Here is a 22,508-nt window from a genome sequence, read left to right on the forward strand (position 1 = left end):
AATGTTTACAAATAAAAATTTATTTTTTTAAATGCAAGTTAAGAAAGAATAATAATCATTGGATTACAAGCTGTAAATTAATGCACTTACAAGGTATATAAAGTGCAGATAAAATCAGTTTCGGGAACAAAACAAAAAAAAGCATCCAACCCTTTGTGAAAGTTGGTACAGCTGTGCGAGACCTTCAGCCATGCAAAGTTATGCAAGGAAGCGCTTAGACATAAGGGCGGTGATGTGGGTATTGTGGGTACAGCCCATCGTAGTGATACTCCCTCCATTGCTCGGCATTCTCCCGGTTCCTTTCGTACTGCTCTGAAAATGGTTTTAAAAAAGTGTACAGCCATGACTTTAGTGACAGGTTTTTCTGCAAAATGCTTATTTCAAGGTGGCTTATGAATTTTTAAATGTTTTTTAAAACAAATCCAAATTAAGGCCACACTTTACCCTACATGATCATGAGAAATGAGTTCATGCTTCAGCAAGTGCTAAATGCATCCGTCAGTATTCTTTGCAGAAAAAAATAGTTCAGGACATATTAGGCCAGTTTTATTCAATTTGGGTGGGCTACCTAATGATTTCCACATTGACTATTAAGTCCTACTTGTGACCTTTACGGCTATGAATAGTTTCCCTCCAGCATCTTTCTGATCTCATGAAACAGTGTAGCTCAACCTGTGCACTTTACTGATCTGAGGCAGGTTTACTGTTATTCCTGAGAATCACTTACAGCTCAGCTCAGCTTTGTATTTATTTTTGTAGAATCCAAAATTTTTTTGTACCATAATCATAAAAGTCAGTTAGTCACAATTGAACCAAATACCAAACCGACTATAGTGGCTCACATGTTCGTGTGTCAAACAGCAGGTTGTGATTGCTTGGTTTAATGTGCTACTTCACTGATCATACATTGATTACTCCTCCAGACAGCAGCAACTTATTAATGGGCCTGTGGGTTTTTTTGTTTTGGCTTCGGAGCCAAACTAATCAGTGTCACGTCTTACCATTTCGGTTCTCCTCCAGATGGTTCTCATACTCTGTCCTCTGTTCCTCATAGTACTCCCTCCTGCGCTCAGAGACAGCCAACTGCATCTTATGCTCCGCTGCAGCGAAAAAAAGAATTAACTTTTTACTTTTAAGGTACATGCTGAAGCTGGCTTTAATTTAAGTTGAATTTGCTGCTTTTTAAATAGCTGTTGAGTTGAAGGTAAACTGAAATGGCATGGTCTAAATTACTCCCATAAACTATGGACAAAATAAAGAAATAACCTTTATTACCTTACAAAGAACAATCCCTCTGGACCATTAATTGTAAAAGAGGAACAATTTTTCTAATTATTCAAAATTGCTCATTTAACAATTGTGTTTATAAAATTTTACCTTTTCTACCATTTTAAGTTTCACCTATTGTTGGCAAAACCTTACATTTACTGAAAACATTTTCTAGACATAGCAGCTACTACATACTTCATATAGCTCACATGCAATAATAAAATACTGCAGTTTAGCCATACAGTATCACATATCACACTGCCACCACTTGAAACCATAATGCAATTAGATCTCAATGGTGGATCTCAATAAATAAATCAAAAGTATATTAGTTTGGTGGCGGTGATATGGATGTCCAGCATGCATTACTGAAGTAAATAATGTGTCCAGGGGGTTAATGAGACCACAACAAATATTATTTACGCTCCAATATTGTGAAGGAACAATGAATAAAATAGAATAATTAAAGCAGGATTTAACCTGACATCTGTAGTTATTACATGATGATATTTACACTTCATTTCTGATCTGGTTAAGCGCTCTCTCAGGGATCCATGAAAGGTTTTTCATGCTTAGTGGTTGGAAGCATTGCCACATTGCTCTAGTACTGTAATGTTCTGTGCCAAGGTTGTTTCAATTACAGGAGAGCTTCCATCTGCTTCCGGTTCTCTGCCCTCCTCATCATCTGAATATTTTTTTCCCCCAATGGTCTTGAATACCTTAAATACCACAACAGTCTTTTGACATACCAGGTGCACTTATTTGCTATGATTTTTGAGGAAACATTATTTGTTTATTGTTATCTTTTTATTTTTTTAATAAACGCCATCTTACTGTAAACTTTTTGTCTGCAGGCATTAATTATTTTTTATTCAGTAGAGGTGTAACCTGAGGAAAAAGGTGATGAGCAACCATCAGGTAACAGGAGAAATGGCACCATGCTGTTATTGCTTTCATTGTTACTTTTAAAATGCCCCAAAAATACCAGCCATTTTAAACATCTTAATGTTTAGCTAGGTGCTAGAGATTTTCATTTCTCCTTACCGAGCAGGGTACCTACATTAGGAGTGTATATATGTTTCTCTCTATCTTTTTTTCTCTATCTATCTCTCTCTCTCTCTGTCTTTCACACACACAAATAACCTTTTATCTTTGCTGTCCTTGGACGACTGATAGATGTGTTAAAGTCTTATTTAAGGAGGAGGGATCGCTCTTTCATTCCTTCATTCTGACAACTGCCAGAATCCAAAGATAACTTAAAATATCTGGCCCGATCATTAAGAGTCGTATTAATCTGTCTTCTATTTTCTCTTTGTCCTGTGCTTGCACATTCCACTCTTAGCTCCAGCTGCTTCTTTTCCCTTAGTCTGCATTCTGCAGCGTCATCATACACACTCTCATTCAAGCTTAAAAAGAAATCAAAACACTCTAATGTGGCTCACTGGATAGTGTGAAAGAGAGCGAGAGAGAGAGAGAGAGAGAGAGAGAGAGAGAGAGAGAGAGAGAGAGAGAGAGAGAGAGAAGAGTTTGTGAGTGAATGTGTGTGTGAGAGTGTGTATGTGCTCTACCTTGCTCCTTATTGGTAAGCAGCTCCACACTGTCCTGGGGATCCTTGTGGCCAGTTATTCTCTTCCTTCCCCCAAAACTCACAACCATTCACACAACTCACTTGCACTGATCCATGAGTGTTTTCTACCTGTCCTGCCTCCAGACTGATAAATAGTCAATTTACTTAAAATGCTTCCCTTACTTAAGACAGGATTAGCATCTACCTGCTGTATCTATTTTATATAAATGATTAAAGGAATAATCTCTCCTGTGTGATTTAACGGTAGTATTATGTGTTAGACAACTGACACAGTTGAGTAAAAAAGATCTTCATCACAAGTAAACTTACCTATATACTCTGCGTAGGGTTTTGTGGACCTGCGGCTACGGCGCTTGAAAAAGTTTGACGCATCTGATGCTGGCACAAAAACCTTTTTGGATCCTACAATGTAAAATGATCAGAGAAGGAAAATAAAAAGACAGTGTGGGAACAGGTTTTCTTGAGATTTTTCTTCTCTCTGTTTTTATACTCTATATGCCCACAAGTATTAGGACACATGACCACTCACTAGGACAGTATGTCCTTGTTGAATATTATAAGCCAGATTTTGTTCCTTTTGCTGTTTTGCTAGGAAGGCATTCCACTAGATTTCAGACTGTAGCTGTGGGGATTTGCTCATTCTAACACATAAGCATTAAAGGGGTCAGGCAATGATATAGGAATGCCAGTTCATCTCAGTGGTGTGCAGTGGGGATGGGGCCAGGGTTTTGATTTCACTGATGTTCGAGTTCATCCACATCATCAATGTCTTCATGAAGCTCAATATGTGCACATTAGCATTGTCATGCTGGAAATAGTTCCAGTTAAGGGACATCAAAATGGTACACCATATACAAACGTCCTATAAAACATTACTGCAACATTTTTCAAGAAAGATCACATATAGGTGTGACAGTCAGGTGTCTGCACACTTTTGGCAATATATTGTTCCTGGGAAGATACTGGGCAAACATCCACACAAGAATAAGTACACCTAACTGTTATAAGCTTGTGGGGAGCTTTGGTCAGACTCCACAAGGAAAACATTTTTTTAATGCAAAAAAAAAGAAAAAGCCACGTATCCATGTGTGTGTTGGACTCACCCTGACGTTCACTGACTTTTTCTTTTTCATCCTTCACTGCTGCACTTTCTACCTCAGACAGCACCAGAAGGAGGGAGGGAAGGATATAGTTGCAATGAAAGGAGGGTTTAGCAAAAATTTTAATCTCAGTTTTTTTTGGGTAGGAAACTGGTCATCTATCACCAGTTGAGCTTCAAGCAATCAAAATACGCATGGTAATTAAAATATGTACAACTTTTATAGTTTTCTTAATAATGACACTATAAACCAAGATATTCAACAAACTTTATGAAAAAGCTGGATAGACTAAACGTAGTAGCCACCAACTACTAAGTTGCCATTGTTTACAATTTTGTCATATCTTTACATTCTCTCAAAAGCTTTATTTTCACTATACAGTATTTTTTTTTATAAATTGCATTAAGTCTACCTAATAAGCTAAATAATGTGCACATTCTTAATTCAGAGTATGTACCAATTCAGCAGTGACCTTTAAAAATTATATTATTTGAGTTGCAATACTAGTATTTACATAGTTTTAGTTTTATTTATTCAATGAATAAATGTGTTCTATTCATCTTTTTATCCCCCATTAAAAATTAATAAAAACACTTTTTTCAATTTCTCAACCTTTTCTTTTTCAACAATATATCTAAGGCACATGCATATACATTTTATACATGAAATGCAATATAAATAAAAAAAAAGGATGCAACTCCTCATTTACACACATTTACTCTGAAACACCCTGAATGGGGCACTCACCAGTTAGGATGAGGACGATGGGCAGCAAGGCCAGCAGAACTAGGTGCAGCCGGGCCATGGTTAAGGCAAAGTGTGTGTGAGTAAGTGTATGTGCTGCAGGTAGCACAACCGCAGCAGTAGTCCTGGCAGAGGGTACAAGAGAGGGAGGAAAAGAGAATGAAGGATGAGTGGGAGGGGATGAGATGCAATTCCACAGGCACAGGGGACACAAAAGGGGTGAGGAAAGGAGAAATATTGAAAGGGAAAAAGCAGACAAAAAGGTGAATGATAAACGACTGATGATCTGGCAAGATGTGATGTATGGTTGCAGAAACTTTAATGATATGATGCTTATATATTACCTGAGTATGTATCAGCATGTTTTACAAGATGATTTTATTATTTATAGAATAAATATCAGCTATGTGTGTGATATGAATACTGCATGTAGCTGCTTGTCTGCTAGGAGCTTAGTTACACTCAATTTATAAATTGAGTCCAAACTGGACACTGTATATGCACCTGTGTGTGCAACCACCTACATTCAACCACTTAACACTGAGACTGGGGAATCTTAATGATGTGCAATGACCTGAAGTCACTGTGATGTGCAATAAATACTATAGAAATGCCTTGTAAGCTTATATCTACACACAAAGTATTTAGGTTGAAAAGTAGAGAAAATGCATGCACATTCCAGGTTTAAACATTGTCTTCCTCGATGTGTTGGTCACATGGCAGTATTTAGCAATTTGCAGGCAGAGACTGAGTGATGGAAAATATTTTCTTGCACTAAAGCCACCAAGTTGTGTGTGGTATGTGTGCATGTAGGTATACTGGCATACTATATATATATATATATATATATATATATATATATATATATATATATATATATATATATATATATATATATATATATATATTAGTTAATATAAGGCAATTAGTTTAGCACAAAAAAGTATGTTTCCAGCATTGCTTTCATTCCACAATGCAGTATGAATCTTGGAGAGAGGGAGAGGGAGTGAAATATAAAGACAGAAAACAGATGGACTGTGAAAGTATATGGATAGAAAAAGATGAGTGTGGAAAGAGGATTCACAAACAGTGACTGTTCCCTCATATGAATACTAAATTAGCACTAGTGTATTTTTCCAATACTCTTTTTTATGCAAATATCAATTATTATTTAATATTTATGTTTGTTGCTTATCTATTATTGTTTATTTAATACCTTAAAGAATCAGTCATACTTTAGACAACTACAGTGTGTGTATGTGTTTTGTTTTTGTTTGTTTGTTTCTCTCGCCATCTAAAAAGCGACTTTTGTTTTTTTGGTGTGTAGTCTGCATGAAATTTAATGCTATAGTGACCCCCAGATCTCTTCTAACACACAAATGCAGATCTTAGTACAAAAACACATCTTGTGAAAATATTATTTCCAGACAAAGATGGATTTCTCAAAAAAAAAAAAAAAAAACTTTTATGCCTTCTATCCCACTTTTCACTTAATCAGTGAGTTTCTGGGCAACAATTGGACTCCACAGTGTCTCTTGATGGATGGATAGATGGATGGATGGACAGAACACAGCCCTGCAGGATGCTAGTGTTCAGAATAAGGGGTTGCAGATACCTGTTTGCCCAACCTAATAGAATTAGGTCTGTTGGAGAGAAAATCCAGAATCCATCTGCAAATGTAGGTGCAGATACCCAGGTCACTGAGCTTAGTGATCAGTAAAGAGGGGATCACTGTATTGAACGCAGAACTAGTCAATGAACAGCATTCTAATGTATTTGTTGTTTTTAATCCTGGTGGGTGACGGCTGAATATAGAAATGTGGAAGCAGTTTATATAATAGAAAATACAGTTTATATAATAAAGTTTTTTTGCCAACATTGATCAGTCTGTCACCAACTTTGCTTAAAATCTGAGAAAAGGCCACCAGTAATTTACAGGACTATTTGATTATTACAATATTATATTTATTTACCATCATAAATACATGAGTAGATAAAGTACATCATTCAGATTTACACAATTCTCATTCAACTACTTTAGTCAGCTTCTTAGTACCATATTAATATTGCATTTAAACTACAAAAATAATCTATAATAAATTATATTTAATTGCAAAAAAATATTCATTACAAACTTTTTTTTTGCTTACTACAAGCAGAACTAATGAAGATGAAATTTGACATTTCAATAGGCCTATGCAACATAAACCATTTTGTGGTTAACATTCGGTTTAGACCTACTGCATTTTGGGTTGCTGTACCGTTCATACACTCTGTAAAAAAAAAAAAAGGCACAAATTTCGCATTATCTTTAAAAGCTTTCTGACATCCTTTAACTTTCTCTAAACACATACAGTATTTATGATCTCTTTATCTCTTAAACATCTCCCCTTTTCCCTTCATTGTTAGAACATGGATTCAAATGCTGAACATTATGAACTTGTACAAATTTACTAAATGATTATCACAGTATTTAAACAGTTTAAATTACTACACAGTTTAGACTTGTCTTTTAGTCCTCTGCATGTATGTTTATGTTGTGATGCACAGACACTGGAGGACAAAATAAGGATCACAGTAAGGTCCTTTCTCCTTGGACCAGACGTCCTCTAAGTGCCCAGGTGTCCTGAATGCACAAAATAACACAAGGTGAAAAAACACACATAATACACCTCGGTGTGCCACAGGGATTTTTAAGTGCGGCCCAGGAAACTAACCTGAAAGGAAACAGTCGTATCACTCCCAATTCTTCTGCGAGCAAGCTCTTCCACTTCCTTACTGATGTTCTCCTGGGTTGTTCCTTTGACAGCAATGTAGTGACAATCAGCACCTGCATAGTGACAGGAAATGGCCTGAAAAACACACACACACAAAGATGTTTAATTGATAGCTATACAGAGTGAAACGTTATGTTGTAGTGAGGTTTGAGCAGTGTTATATTGCTTAATTATATTCCTCTCAAAAATCTATTTTATATTAAAAACATTCTTGACAACTTTGCCTCACTGAAGTTTATGTAAAAAGGTGAACTAGATAGGATAGTGCATTGTGCTTTTGTCACTATCACTGTACAAATATATGTGACTGGCCTCAGATTTAGGCTTTAATCATACAAACACTATTGGTGCAGTCATGAAGACATTATAACTTGTCAGATACTTTATGATTGTGCACAATGTTACCCATTAATGCATTTTTCTACTGGGGAAAAAAAATTCTTGAATCGCATTATTATTATTGACCTTTTACAGAATTGAAGACAACTGGAGCAGGTAAAAAAAAAAACTAAAAAAAACATGGGACTTTACAGAAGATTATTGACACAAGAGAAATCATCCAGTACAATCTGTGAGTAATTAAACTGTGACATTTTGATGGTGTTAACATCCATTATAACACAATGAATGCAGTGGACAATGAAAAAAATCAAGTGTCCTGTCCTTACCTTTCGAAAACCCTGTGTTTGGTTCATTCCTGAACCGTGAATGAGCAAAGGATGAAAAAAAACAGTGTCTCCTTTTTCCATTTCCACATGCAATCTGGGATGGTTGGGGTTGTAGTTTTTAATGCCATGGTACATTTTGTTCACCCCACCCTGAGTAGAAAAGCAGAGGAGTAGAGGAGCTTTTTGTGTTCAAAAGAATCATCATTCACACACAAATAATAAGTAAAAAAAAAAAAGGGAATAATTCAGGAATCAGTTACATAAAATCCCTTTCTCTCACCTCCCACTCTGGGTAGTCATGCTCTAACAGGGGCCCTTTGTGGGTGCCAGGCAGCACTACTAGGCAACCATTCTGGCGAGTTACTTTTTCCATTGCCGTCCAGGCACACACGATGCGATCAGCTGGCCGAAATGGGAAGTAATGCAGGTCCTGGTGCATGGGGTGGCGAGAGGTCTTCTTTCCTGTGCCATAGAATTTACATTGCTACACACTTGCTCTGAGATTACATCTGGTCAAAAGATTGTTGTTTATGTTAGTATGTGTGGATGTTACCTGTATCAGGGGGTTTGTTTATGAGCATTGTGTGCATAGCCATGATGTTGGGGCCCGTGAAACACTCAACATATTTTAGAATCTGTTACAAATACAAACCAAACTTGTTAACATGCTTATATTGTTCAACTAAAAAAGAAAAAAAAAAAAAAAAAAGAAAAAGAAAAATCTGATTCAATAGACTACATGTCCGCCTTAACTGACCAGTGGTACAAACGCTATCGTGTTTGTGTATAAGTGTGGACCTGAGGCAAAGTGCAATAGCGGAACAGCTCTTCATCCTCTTGGAAGTCCTGGAGTTTAGACACAGCCTTCTCCCCCTGCACAAACTCAGATTTGGCGATGGTCACATCTTTCATCACTGTTAAGCCTGGAATCTTCACGTCTCTTGTACAAATGCGCTCAAACTCGTTCCTATAGAAACACAGACTCAATGATGTAGGGTCCCAATGACCAATTAAATGTAGTTGTGGTTTACAGGTGAGGAATCACATTTATAAACATGTGTAAAAATGCCCAAAAAGCTGAATATCTTTTAATAGGTAAGCTGAATTCACTGAAACTAATGCATCATTCTGTAAGTATTTGTAAAGTCGTTTCCACTAAGCCGTTTAAAATGATGATCAGGATAATAAGAAGTTGGCTTATAAGAAGTTTAAAACTGAGGCCAGCAGCAGAAATAAACGTAATCGATCCTGCCCATGTTCGAAGTTATCTGAAGTATCCAAATGAATGAATGTAAAATATATTGACATATACTCTCTCTTCCACTACAGGTACTAACAAATTACAGGCATGTGCCAAGGAACAGGCTGAATTAATCCTGATTCATCATTATCATGTCAGCCACATAAAGGGGCACTAATTTAGATGTATATAGTTTTTATAGTTAATGTTCCATGATCATCCAAAAAGATTCTCCTAAATAAAAGTAAATCAATGCAATTAACTGCATCTATGTTGGAACAAAGGAATTCTAAGTGGTCTTTTATGCACAATTAGCTCTTGGTCTTATAGTTTGTGATCTCATTCAACATTACTTTATCAACCTTATTTATTTGTGGTATACAGACATTATGAAAACTTTTCAAAATTATGAATAAACAAATAACAGGCTGCAGACTGAACCCTTTATGGATAGGTCATCCCTAAATCTACTTTAATTCTGGGTTTTTTTTGTGTGTTCACAGAAGATGCAGCCATTGATTTTATACTTATGTGTGTGCGTACATGCAATTTGAGCGAATTTCACTCAGGAACACACGGCCAGCCTCGTAACCAGGGCTCCAGATCTTTCAACCTGATAAACAATTATGCTGCCACCTTGTGTTCACCATAAAGGCTGCAAGATCAATAGTAATCTCGGTTAGATTTTCCCTACGTCATGAGAATTTCCACTATCAGTTACATCAATGCTGTCAGAATGTCCTCACTTGGTAAGGCCTGAAATTTAACATTTCAGTTGACTTACACATATTTTGTTGCAAGCACTTCCTCTGCAAAATCCTGTGCATTTCTAAATAATGTACATTTTGAAACCATGAGTGTTGTATCCTGTTCCTGTTGTCCTCAATGACACCTCTGTTTTACTACATTCAATTAAGAAATTAGTAACTCACACCTCACTAAGGGTAGTTTGAGTAACCTTGCGGATTGAGAGTATTATGTACTGTGCTTGTGGAATGAGAGTCTTGCCTAAATCTATTGACGTCCTCTTCAGAAACCAGTTTTTTGATCAAAATGAAGCCATCTTCTTCATAAGCAAGTCTTTGCTCTGGAGACAGCACACCTGTATCAAAGGTGTACCTACAGCCATAATAAAACAGTAAAAGATAAATTAATCACATGAAAAAAAACAACCAGACATGATACTGTCACTACTCTCTATAAGATATGTACTTACTGAAATGCTTCAGGATGATGATGTGACAGATTTTGTGCAGATGTAAAGGATGTTCGCTTTCAATACAAGTATTTAAGAAAAATCAAGAATAATCAGAAGAGAAAATGCAGCACTCACAGACATGAACTCTACCACATTTTTTTCCCTGCCAGCATCTGGTGTGAGCTTCATAGTTCATCTGGATTTGGTCCAGAAAACCCCAAATATAACTTATATATGCAACCCAAGATTCATATTAATAAGTTGATTCTTCATGAATTACAAACGAACTTCCTAATGAAAGTTGGTGTTATTTAACATCTAGTTCTTGCTAACATCTAGTTCAATAACATTTACAGGCAGCAAAACAAGCAAACATAATTAACCTGATCAATTAGATGCATTTCTGACCGATTGCTATATTATATATTGTATTATGTTATGCCACTTAGGAAATGCTGCATCTTTTCCAATTACTCAGATTAGTATAGGAATTATTAACGCCACAAACTGTCGATTCTACTATAGTGTCTAAAGACAGAAGCGTAAAACTATGACGCAAAATATACTTTCTTAACTTGTTCTTTATATTAGGCCTCTAAAAGCCTCGGGCTTGGGTAAGGTTCTCTCGCCGGGCAGAGTAGCCCCCACCCCGGTGGTCGTCCTTCGCCCGTCCGCTACGAAAAAAGCCTCTCGTAAACACATTAGCCGAAACCTAAAAGGATACCAGACTAACATCGAAACGGTTTAAGTGGTTCAGGACGACTTTCAATCTGTCTGCCGCCCGTAGAGCCATGTTATTCAGGCAAAACCCCGATATTTTCCTTGAAAAGTCTCCTCTGCAGCGGTTCTCTCGATGCTAATGTTTGCGCCGCTAACTGCTTATGTAACTGAGTCAAAGTACAGAACAAGAAACAACATTGACACTGATAGGCAATATCACACAATCAACACACATTTTGTAATAAATATACATTTATATGCATATGGGATTTTTTTTTTTGTTTTTATTTCGCATTTGTTAGTACAGTAATATTGGCTGCCACTGTTACCTTCAGCAGAACTAAGACCACATCATTATGAATTCAATACATAATTTTATATTAACCTCTTATTAAGGTATTATTGTAAAATGTATTGACTTAAAACCAAAATAATAAGTATATACACATTTTTAACACTGTTTTAACCTAGTAATCTTCATATCTTCAGTAACCACATTGTCATAGTACTGTAATTGTCCTTGCTGAATTCAAAGCCTATTTTGGAAACACCAGGATACACCACAGAAGGACACCAACTGATCTCATGGCATAAGCTAAATATTATCATGCAGGGGAATTTAGCAGAGCCAATCTACCTACTGATGAGGATTTATATAAATCACATTCATGCTGTGATTCTTCCATTTTATCATACCTTTACTGGTTTTAGGACTCATGAATTTGTAAGCCATTCAGGGTTTTGCTTTGTTTTTAGCCTGAAATATTTATGCAAGGCAAGTTGAGTTCATGCTGTTGATGTCAATTTTTCACCCTACCATATGCACAGTGCTGTGAAAAAATATTTGCCCGCTTCCTATTTTTTAAATATTTGTCACACAAATGATTCAGACCATTAAAAAAAATGCAATATTACAAAAAGATATTCAAAATAGATACTAAAAGATCATAATAATGATTTTATTTATTAATGAACACTCCAAAACCTTAATAATAATAATAATAATAATAATAATAATAATAATAATAATAATAATTATTATTATTATTATTATTATTATTATTATTATTATTATTATTATTATTATTATCATTATCATTATTATTACTTAGCCATTCAGTAGTGGATTTTCTTTGGTGTGTTTCAGATCATTGTCCTGCTGCATAACACACGTGCACTTGAGCTTGAGGTCATTAACTGATGGCTAGACATTCTGCTTTTGGATTTTCTGGTGGAACACATCATTTATGGTTCCATCAATTATGGGAAGTTGCCCAAAAGTCTGGGGGATTATCAAGATTTTGGGGTTTTTTTTGGCAAATGTGAGATGAGCCATTCTGTTCTTTTTAGTCAGCATTGTTTTTTGCCTTGGAACTCTCCTGTGGATGCCATTTTTGACCAGTCTCTTTCTTTTTGTTAAATAATAGAGCTTAACTACGGCAAGTGACCCCTGCAGTTCTTTAGATTTTGTTCTGGTTTCTTTTATGAGCTACTGGTTAAGTTGCATAGCACTCTTAGCATGGTTTGTTGGAGTCCCAAAGCCTGGCTTATCTTTGTGTAATATATTTTTGTGTAATATAAATTGTTTTTTTAGATGATCTAAATCATTTAAGTGTGACATATATGCACACTAAATTTTTTATGACTGGTTATTCCGGTCATCAGCTTCCTTTCGCTTGAACTAATCTGACCTCTGTTTCGCAAACAAGTTATTTCTTTTTGCACAATTGCTTTTTGCATGATGTTTAAATGTTTTTTTTTTTTCACCGTTCAGTGTAAACTGTAGATACAGTTGTGTGTAAAAAAAATCCAGGAGATGAGCAGTTTCTGAAATCCAACAACCATAAACAATATTTCATAAATAATTGAATAAATTAAATGTCAATTTCATTGTCTTGTATTAGCAATATGCTAGAACTTGAAAAGTGATGCTATGACTAAGTATATTATTAATGCAATAGATATATATATTTTATTTTATTGTAAAATACATTTTGGTGGATGCGTTTATACAGTTTGCGAAATTTTAACTCATTTGGTTCAGAATAGCTTTTATTTGTCACATACATTACAGCACAGTGAAATTATTTCTTCGAATATCCCAGTTTGCTCAGAAGCTGGGGTTAGAGCGCAATGTCAGCCATAATAGAGCACAAAGTGTTAAGGGCATTGCTCAAGGGCCCAAGAGTGGCATCTTGGCAATAACCCCCGACCTTCCGATCAGTAACTACTTTACCACTGAGCTACCACTACCACGCAGAGATTAATGTCTCTTGGATGCAGCCAGGTAAAGCCTGCTCTTTTCCAATCCTGAATTGGCTGCTCAAGTATCCAGTAAAGATGTGGCTTCCTAGTGATATCATATCGGGAGCCAGCATGGGATTAGTGTGCTGTTTACAAGGTTAGCGCCTCATTTTTAAAACAATCTAAATGAAAGAATTTCAGAGCATTTACAGTATTTTCCCCCAGAGGCTTGGCTTATGCATTGCTGGTATCTTTTGCCCCTGTATATGGGCTCTATGCTGCTTTCTTTCCAATCCTCACCTACTTCTTTCTGGGAACATCCTAACACATATCTGTTGGTAGAGTTATTTTCAATATGTACAATGTTCTGTTTTGTGAGGTTGATAAGGGTCTCAGTAGCCAATAGAGTTAAATAAATCTGAATGAGATTGACATTGAAATATCTTTACACCAGTCGGTGTAGATGGTTGATTCTTGTATTCCTTTTCTCTGACTGTGAGCACTTCATTCATCCTGGGAATGGGAGCACTGTAAATGGTTCATTGGTGGGCACAGAGGAAGTAGATATTATTGCAATGGAGGCTAAAATAATTTTAATAACCTCGAACATGACTGTACTAGTTGGATTGCTTCAGGTAGGGCTTTAACTTTGTTGTTAGATCTTTGATTAAAAAATTGTCCAAATAAAATTATAGAACCAAAATAAATAACAATAAATCTTGTTATTTAAAGTCTACTAACATCCAAACCACAGGAAAACTTAGGACAAGTTAAACAAGTATATTAAAACCTTAATGAAAAAGCACCTATTGTACACATGCAAGAAAATCCTCTACCTGCTAAGCTGTAAGTGATCCACTGGATTAACAGTAGGCCTACCACTGCTAAGCACAAAAATCTCAAAATGATTGATATTGTTTTACGAGTTCAAAAAGATATGTCAGAGCTGGTTGGAGTTTAATACATTATAATAAGGACTTTGTAGTCAATGTAAAACTTAATATGCAGCCAGTGTAGCCTGAATAACATTGAGGAAATGTGCTTTGGTTTTCTTTTCCTGGTAAGGACACAGGCCGGTGCATTCTCAACTAGATACTTTCGATAAGGTGGCAGGAGGGAACCAGCCAGCATTACAATACATTACAATGGCCCAGTCTAGAATATGTGAACGCATTGAATAGTTTATCAGTCTTGCACAGTTACCATATGTTTATCAGCAAATTTGTCTCCTGCATGCTTACATTTTAAATGAGACTGGAAAACTCCATAATTATTTTACTATTGTTGTATGTCTTTATTTATTCTCAGAGTTGAGACATTACCAATACTGGAAATCAATGATAAAAATGCAGTGTAATCATGTGCAACTTGCATTGCCAAAACATTACTTTGTGAAAGAAAGTAATTCCCCCTGATAGATCTTTCCTTGACTTTTGTTTTAGATTTTTTTGTGCAAAGGCTTTACTGGAAATGTGTAAGGTGCAACATGTGTCACTTTTGTTGCCAAATCACTCGGCTTTATAAAAGAAAGGGTTCCTGCTGGAGATGGCTAACTACCTGAACGGTGTTGCAGTCTACACAACATTGTACAGAAAAGAATGGCGTTTGCTGCACTTTCTGTTATACTTTTCCTCTCCACTTTAAGGTAAGAATTATTTTTCAATTATTGTTAAAATATTTGCAAATGCTTAGCTATTTTTAAATTACAATTTTAATATCAAGTACAACTCTTAAAATCACAACTTGATATATTTACTTCTACATTATTTAGTAACCATATGAAATTTGTATTTTATTTCAGAGCAAGTTTTGTACTTAATTATAAAAATGTGAAATTTAATATAATGCATATATATCAGTAGAATTGATTGTGTTTTTGTAGCTACAGCCTGGCATCTGAGCAACAGGATGTCTATGAGGATCTCTGGAATATGAGTATTGACATTGCAAACAAGACTCTCAATGTCGACTTCATGCAACAAATGCAAAGCAACAGCCTGCAGGCCGAACGCTACGTGAACTTTACCTTGCAGGACATCAACTATGTGCTAGAAGTTAGCAATATGCTAAAAAAAATGAGCAAGATGGTCAAAAAACCAGATGACCTCAGAGAACTGATAACAGGAAGATACAAAAGTTACGTAAAGTTTTTGGACTTGCTAGTTCAACAATATTTCTTCAAGGTAAGATCTGAAATGTTACAGTATTTTCATTGTTTACTTGATATCTTTATTTGAAAAACAAAGTAAAATAAATTCAAACCATGTTCCTGACTACAGGGTACACCTTCTATTAAACCAACACGAGCGATGAAAACGTATCTGTCAACTTACAATAAGGCGATGACGAAAGACCCTATCTACTTTGCTGTGGCTCTTGTGCCCTGCGCCAGGCTTTGGGTGTGGCTGGCTAAAAATCTGGACATACCTATGACCAGTGTCTACTACACATGGAAAGTAGACAATATGGGTGGGCAGCCTGAAAAGCATTATAAAGCTGTACTGAATAAATATCTAAATACACCTGAAAAAATTATCACTGCTAGGGCCGTGTTCCGCTTACAAATGCAGAATGAGTATAACTTCTTTGCAACTTCTTAAACTGATCACACTGATAATTTGTCAGGCTTCTACTTTTTTCCTTATAAAGGTTTGTTCTTTAAACAGTCAAATCTTGGCATAATTAGCCATTATCATTGTAAAATTATTGTCAGTGTCAACACAATCAGTTCAAAATGTAATGTTTGATTAAACAATGTATGTATTAAAAGCAATTTTATGATTTATGAATTTATGATTGAATGAATGAATCAATGAGCGAACGAACATTTAACCAAACACAAATTTGGTGGTTTACAAATTGTATTTGGCGGAGGACTCTTTTTGCTGTCACATATACATTTTAGCACAGTAAAATTCTTTCTCACATATCCCAGCTTGTTGGTGGCTGGGGTCAGAGTGCCCCTGGAAAAAGTGAGGGTTAGGGGCCTTGCTCAGGAGCCCAACATTGGCAGCTTGGCAATAATACAAAACCCAAGACCTTAACCTTGAACCCTAAGCGCTTTAACTAGAGTTACCGCCTCTCATTAATAAATTCATTGATTAATTAAATAATTAAAGCTTTACAAATCAATCACATTCGCAGTATTAACGCATGTCCAGCAGGGAGCGCTATTTAGGCAAAAATATTTCCACTTTCGAAGTTCGCCACTCTTCCTGCAGGTGACGCCCTCTATCCTTTTAACTGGCGTTCATCATAAAGATCAGCTCTTTCCTCTTCCTCCCATGTCGACTCACTAGGCGGAGGCGTCAGTAGAGACGGGCAGCAACCAGAAGCGAACCGACCTGTATCAGGATTCACCAGAGTTCAAGCGAAACCCGTGAAATTACACACACACACACACACATATACACTTGGTCGGAGAGCAGAAGCCCAGACGGATTCGTGTGTTCTTTAAGTAGAAAATCCCGAGCTCAGGTTCACAGCGCTGAGGCGCTAAAGGTCACTGAAAACCGCGATAATCAACAATACCAGAGGAGCCGTGTGGAGAGAAAAGACTGCATCCGGCCTGCGAGAAAGAAAGTAGCCGAGGGCTGGTAGTCTTCTCTAAGCGGCTCGTTTCATTTCTGGTAAGTGTTTTTTTTTTTTATTTATTTAATCGCGTTTATAGCTTAAATGTTTCATGTTTTTTTAATTGTTTCTTTCTAAAGCTACAACGCTGCCCGGATTCAGTGTAACGTGTCGGAGTTCACTGTAGCATAAGCGGGAGTTAGCTTTCTCCTCGTCCATTTCAACACATTTACACTTCAAACTCAGGAGCACAAAATCCGTCCTCGTTTTATTAACACTATAATTTTATTCGAGTCGTGTTCTTAAGACCTGGTGCATTAACAAACTGCAGTATGACAGACTCAGGAAGGTGTTTGTTCAGCCATTGAGTTGAGCCTCGGTGTTACAATATCCAGCCTGAACTGAGATGTTATGGGATTTACCTGTAGATTTCTGGCAAAAATTCGGACTGTGTGTGTTTGCTTCATGTAACTAGTGAAAAAAAAAAAAACGCGTGAAATGTGATGGTTGTGGACATCCAGAAAGAATCTCCATGTTGTTGTAAGTGTACAGGCTGCGAGGTGCATACATGCGTCACTTCCATCAATTTCCCAATACATGCACCTCTTCATTACCAGGCTTCCTCTTCCACTGACTGCTTTTTCACCAACAGGGATTGTTTTCAGGGATTGTCCCTTAATAACAAGTTTCAGGCCTGTTTTATGACAGCCTCCAGATGCACATGAGGGCAATTAAGGGGGGGAGTAAATGTCACTTTACTACAACAAAGTGCACTGGTTGGTATCCAGCATGCTGAGCATTGTGTGTGTTTATGCAGCCTGTGCTGCTCATTCTGTTGACTGACTGACTGTCATGTGGTGTGACTGCCAACGCATGCATGGACAAACATTGATGGAGGTTTGGGTTTAGGACATGCTATGCACACGTAGCTGTGTAATTCAGAATACTGAAAGTGGAGGAACATGTTCAGCAATATTGTGTGTGTATGAGAGAGAGAGAAGGAAAGAGAACTCGTCTGATTGCTGGTGTCAGAATGGGCTTGTGGCCAGGGAATTTATTTATTTATTTAGCTCATCTCTTTCTCTTGGGCCCTTCAGATGGAAATGAGGGTGCTTTCAATAGCCTGGCATGCAGCCGGTGCACAAATGACCCAAATCAAGAGCTGTGTGATTCTACTCTTGTGTTTGTGTGCACACATGCCTCCAGTATCCTGCAATGTGACTTGCGTAGTGAAACGACTATTGCGATTGTTTTGTCAAATGTGTCGGTCACTGGGACGCCACATATGTACACATGCTCCAGTTGAGGCCAGCTGGTGATTAGTATAAGCAATAAGCGAGTGATGGCCTTGTTTGGAGAAAAACAGGCTGATTCTTTTGTCTCTTCCTTATTCTTTTGTATTCTGTTTATTGTATTTGGATATACGCTGCTCGTAACGGCAAATTAATTTAGCAACTTCCTTGTCCAAATGCGCAGAGGCCTGTTTGCTTTCTTAATGCAATCACTTTTATTGTTTACTTATTCTTTTGTTGTGATATAACAAGCCTCTAACTTATCTTGTGGTTCTGATCGTTTTGAAGGGTTTCGAAGGGACCAGGCTGGACTGTTAAATTGAACGTAGCACCATTTTGATTTTTAAATGTGTTTGTACTTTAGCAGAATTATATTGTGATGTGTATTGTTTATTAGAGAAATGTATTTTCCTTCTGGGAGTCACTGTGGAAGCAACCTGAGAAGGGCAGCCCAGATCTCTCTCTCTCTCTCTCACTGGGATTCCCTAAGAATTCGCAAAGAAATTTTGAGACATAACTTTAACAAGCGTATCTTGGGTCTTCCCCGGGTTCACCATCCAGTAAAATGCTTTATGTTGCTGTAGTGGAACATTAACAACTTCCTTTGGATTATTTTGATTCGGAAAAGCAGTGATTCTACTCGGAGGCTATCTTGAATTGCAGATCACCCTATCATGGAGAGTAAGCATTGCAACCTTGTGGAGGAACTTGTTTTTGTTTTGTATAATCACCGCGTAATTACATAATCCTTTTGTTGATTTTGTAATGTCTTTTTCCTTCACTCGTGACTTAGATTCCAAAGTCTGGAGGTTTTTATTTTTGGCAGAGAACCAGACTTAAAGGTGCTAAATGTCAACCCTGCCACTTCACGTTGAGCAGTGAAACATTGGACTGCTTGTTGGAAGTTCATTTTGGATGGTGCTAGGAGAACACAATCATCTGCAAATAAAATGGATATTCTTTTTGTTTTCCTGTGCTGGATATAATGCCAATAATGTGAAAAACAAATCTTCAGACAGCAGGATTCAGACAGCAGGCTATGCAATGTAATGCCCCAGATACCCCACACTCCTGCAATGCCTTCTGTAACAGATGTCAAGACACAATATTATAGGCCTATAAGCATGTTGATTGGATTTACTTATTCTTTATTACAACTCTGAAAATAGCAAGAGAAAAAAGCCGGTCCACCGTTTTATAGCTTGTTCATAGTTTGCATTGTTTCCTCTCAAGTTTTCTCTCCTGGTGCACTTTTCCTGGTGAGCTGTGGAATGTCATTTAATTATTTTTGGAATCCACCTTTTTGGGGACCACTGTCTCTTTTTGTTAGCCCAAAGGCATTTTCACCAATCTCTCTGCAGCTTTTCTATACAACCTCAGTCCATGTCCAGTGGTTTGATGGATTTTTTTCTTTGTGAATTTTTTTTGTCAATGCTCAAAAAAACTTAAGTATTGAAGCTACCCAGTAGCTCGATTGAGTTCTATGAATTACCTTTATGAGCCCCTGCTCCACTTTCTTTAAGAAGGCTAAATAATCCTCTGATTACTCTCAATACTGCTATTTGGCGCATATGTGCTGTCACATGTGCTGTCAGTGTTTTCTTCAAAATGGGTTGCTTGTGGAAACTATCTACAGACTTGGCTACAGGGGAGGGTGACCCCAGTAACCCTAATCTAATTAGGATACACTTCGATCACACACAAATTGCTCTTTGTCTGACCTCTCCCCTCAGATCTGTTTAATTAAGGGTATCCTTACAGAGAACGTTAAGCTTCTGGGGGAATAGGGATAAAGTTTAACAAAGTGCATAAGTTATGTATATCATGTATCAGGAGTTTTTATATATTCAATTGTTTTGAGTATGTATATTATGTAACAGGGTTCAGTGATTATTTAACCCACAAATTCTCTGAAAGCAAAAGAAAGGAAAGAAAGTGGGGTCAGACGTGCTCACTTATCAGTCACGCATTGATATTTTTTTCCTTTTAGCTGCGAGTGTTTGTGTGAGAGTGAATGAGGAAGAGACTAGCAGACACTCAGTAACCTGAGCTGCTCTAGGCTGAAGAGCAAACCAGAAGGTCAGTAGGTGCTAGGTACTGATACCCAAGCTATCTCTCTCACTCGCTTTGAGTTGACGGTATGGACTATTAGCCTGTCACCTATGTTGGAAATCAGTTGGTGTGTTACTCATACACACAAACGTTATATGCTCCATTGCTTCCTTTTTACCTTCTGAAGTAATGAAATTAAATTTTGATGCCTTCACAGATGAGATTACATCACATGCATTCTTTATTACACTAAATAATTTCATTAATTCTAAATGACTGGGATAAATCTCATCTTTGTGTAGAGTGTTTTAGATAATAACCATGTGACTTACATTTACAGTTTGTTGCATTCAAATTAAGACAAATTTGCCACAAAATATCAATACATCATTGCATTAATGAAACAGTTGTAGAGTTTGATCACAGTTGAGTATTTGATGGCACATACCATGTGCCATCAGCATCAGTCTCTTGTATACTGGCAGATGTTTGATTGCTGTCGACTACAATGTCCCTGTTATAAAAAACGAACAGGAAAACTTTTACTCACTTAAATGGATGTTGTTGTATTCTGTCAGTTAACATTTGATCTATTACCCTAATGCTGAGGATTGGTCAGAATGAGAACATCTCACCAAAGTTGTTTTAAAGGCGTTCATTGTGTCATTTATTTTCCAACACTACAGCAGTATATTAAAGCTTACGAATCAAGTGTACTTTTCCAATGCTTTTGCAGTATTCTTGCACAGTCAGGCTAAAACTTACGCTTTCTGTGTTTATTTTAAGCTACTCTGTGTTGGTAACTCACAACCACAAATTCTTCACTCTAAAAATAAAGTAGTCAGTCTGAAAATGAAGGAAATTGCTTTCCCCTGTAAATTGTATCAGTTATTAAATAATTAGGTGGACAATTCTTTGGTACATAGAAATCTTTTTCCAGGTTTTATTTTCGAATTGTAAGATTTATCGTATTGTTCAGTGATGATCACTTTTTTAAAACTAAGGCGCTTACTTGTGTAGCTCATTTTTATTAGCTCATATTGCTACCAGGACTTTTTTGTGTGCCAGAGTTCCTTTCAGTGGTCTACCATGTAGGAAATTCCATTTGCCAAGGACAACATTTCTTCTCTGACACCTACATGCACACACATCTCCACATACACACTCATACTGTGCAGAATGCCTTGTTGGATTTACAGTGATTTAGTTTTATTCAGTGAGGTTGTATTGATAACTGTCACACACAAATAGTATACCCTTAAAATGTTGCTGTTATCTGAAAAACTCAATCATTTCCTTTGTCCTTGCATGCCCTAACAGTGGGCAGCCAACCGGCCAAGTGTAACAGGTCATATTGAACTACTGAGGGCAGGTGGTGTTTGTTGCTTTGGCATCTTGCGATATAATTTATGAGCAGACTATACATGCTATAAATTTCACTGTAACCACTGCTGACAGAGTGATTCAGCCATCTTGACCTACTTGTGCTTTCAGCAGATTTAGATCTTGTATCTCACTCACTAGAACTACACTTAGAGGAAGTCAGCTTGTGAATTTTTGAATGAATGTAGAAGCCACAATTTTCTCACCGATCCAATGAAAAAGCATCAAAGGTGTGACTTGTGTGCTACTTGACACACCTGATTTAGCTGGAAGTCTGTGTTTTGAGTCATTTTACATTAACCAGCTTAGCAAAGTGTCTCATTTAAACGTATGGGCAGCTGCTGTGCTTTTGGCATCCATTTCTAAGCCTGTAACTCCACATGTTCATTGGAAGCAATTCCAGCCTTGCAGAGAATGCAAGACTGAGTATTAGTGAGTTCTTGTTGTAAGTTTCTTTTTTTGGAGTTTGCATCAACATGAATCTCAGTTTAGTGAAGGCTTTCTTGGACTTTGAGTGCACACTTAATATGCATTTACAAATAATGGATTTTCAGGGACTTTCTAATGTCTGCATATATTTAACACTTTTTTTGATCTAAATTGTGCTGGCTGAACCCTGGGCCTTGCATGTGTACATTTTACATTCATTGTAATCAAGCTTTT

General features: G+C 36.9%; 4 protein-coding genes across 4 annotated transcripts in view; 2 read left to right on the forward strand and 2 right to left on the reverse strand.

Annotated features, from left to right (window-relative positions):
• Positions 1–75: 75 nt before the first annotated feature.
• Positions 76–4,866, reverse strand: ucmaa (upper zone of growth plate and cartilage matrix associated a). The gene is made up of 5 exons (XM_083528933.1): positions 4,705–4,866; positions 3,961–4,023; positions 3,167–3,259; positions 1,002–1,100; positions 76–312 (listed from the first exon to the last, which is right to left on the reverse strand). The coding sequence occupies exons 1-5, from the start codon at positions 4,760–4,762 to the stop codon at positions 215–217; spliced, it is 411 nt and encodes a 136-aa protein (XP_083385059.1). The 5' UTR covers positions 4,763–4,866; the 3' UTR covers positions 76–214.
• A 1,778-nt stretch (positions 4,867–6,644) lies between these two features.
• phyh (phytanoyl-CoA 2-hydroxylase) lies at positions 6,645–11,470 on the reverse strand. The gene is made up of 9 exons (XM_083528939.1): positions 11,309–11,470; positions 10,603–10,658; positions 10,395–10,505; positions 8,945–9,113; positions 8,700–8,781; positions 8,427–8,608; positions 8,147–8,296; positions 7,419–7,553; positions 6,645–7,327 (listed from the first exon to the last, which is right to left on the reverse strand). The coding sequence occupies exons 1-9, from the start codon at positions 11,375–11,377 to the stop codon at positions 7,274–7,276; spliced, it is 1,008 nt and encodes a 335-aa protein (XP_083385065.1). The 5' UTR covers positions 11,378–11,470; the 3' UTR covers positions 6,645–7,273.
• A 3,590-nt stretch (positions 11,471–15,060) lies between these two features.
• On the forward strand, positions 15,061–16,317 carry LOC310719358 (uncharacterized protein). Its single transcript, XM_083528969.1, has 3 exons — positions 15,061–15,193; positions 15,431–15,731; positions 15,828–16,317. The coding sequence occupies exons 1-3, from the start codon at positions 15,147–15,149 to the stop codon at positions 16,146–16,148; spliced, it is 669 nt and encodes a 222-aa protein (XP_083385095.1). The 5' UTR covers positions 15,061–15,146; the 3' UTR covers positions 16,149–16,317.
• A 520-nt stretch (positions 16,318–16,837) lies between these two features.
• Positions 16,838–22,508, forward strand: part of cdk17 (cyclin dependent kinase 17) — a 48,414-nt gene continuing 42,743 nt past the window's right edge. Inside the window, exon 1 of the mRNA XM_083528934.1 lies at positions 16,838–17,177. The gene's annotated coding sequence lies outside the window, so the exon portion shown is untranslated. The remainder of the gene's footprint in view (positions 17,178–22,508) is intronic.

Source organism: Silurus aristotelis (assembly GCF_946808225.1).
Source record: "Silurus aristotelis genome assembly, chromosome: 24".
NCBI classification, from domain to species: domain Eukaryota; kingdom Metazoa; phylum Chordata; class Actinopteri; order Siluriformes; family Siluridae; genus Silurus; species Silurus aristotelis.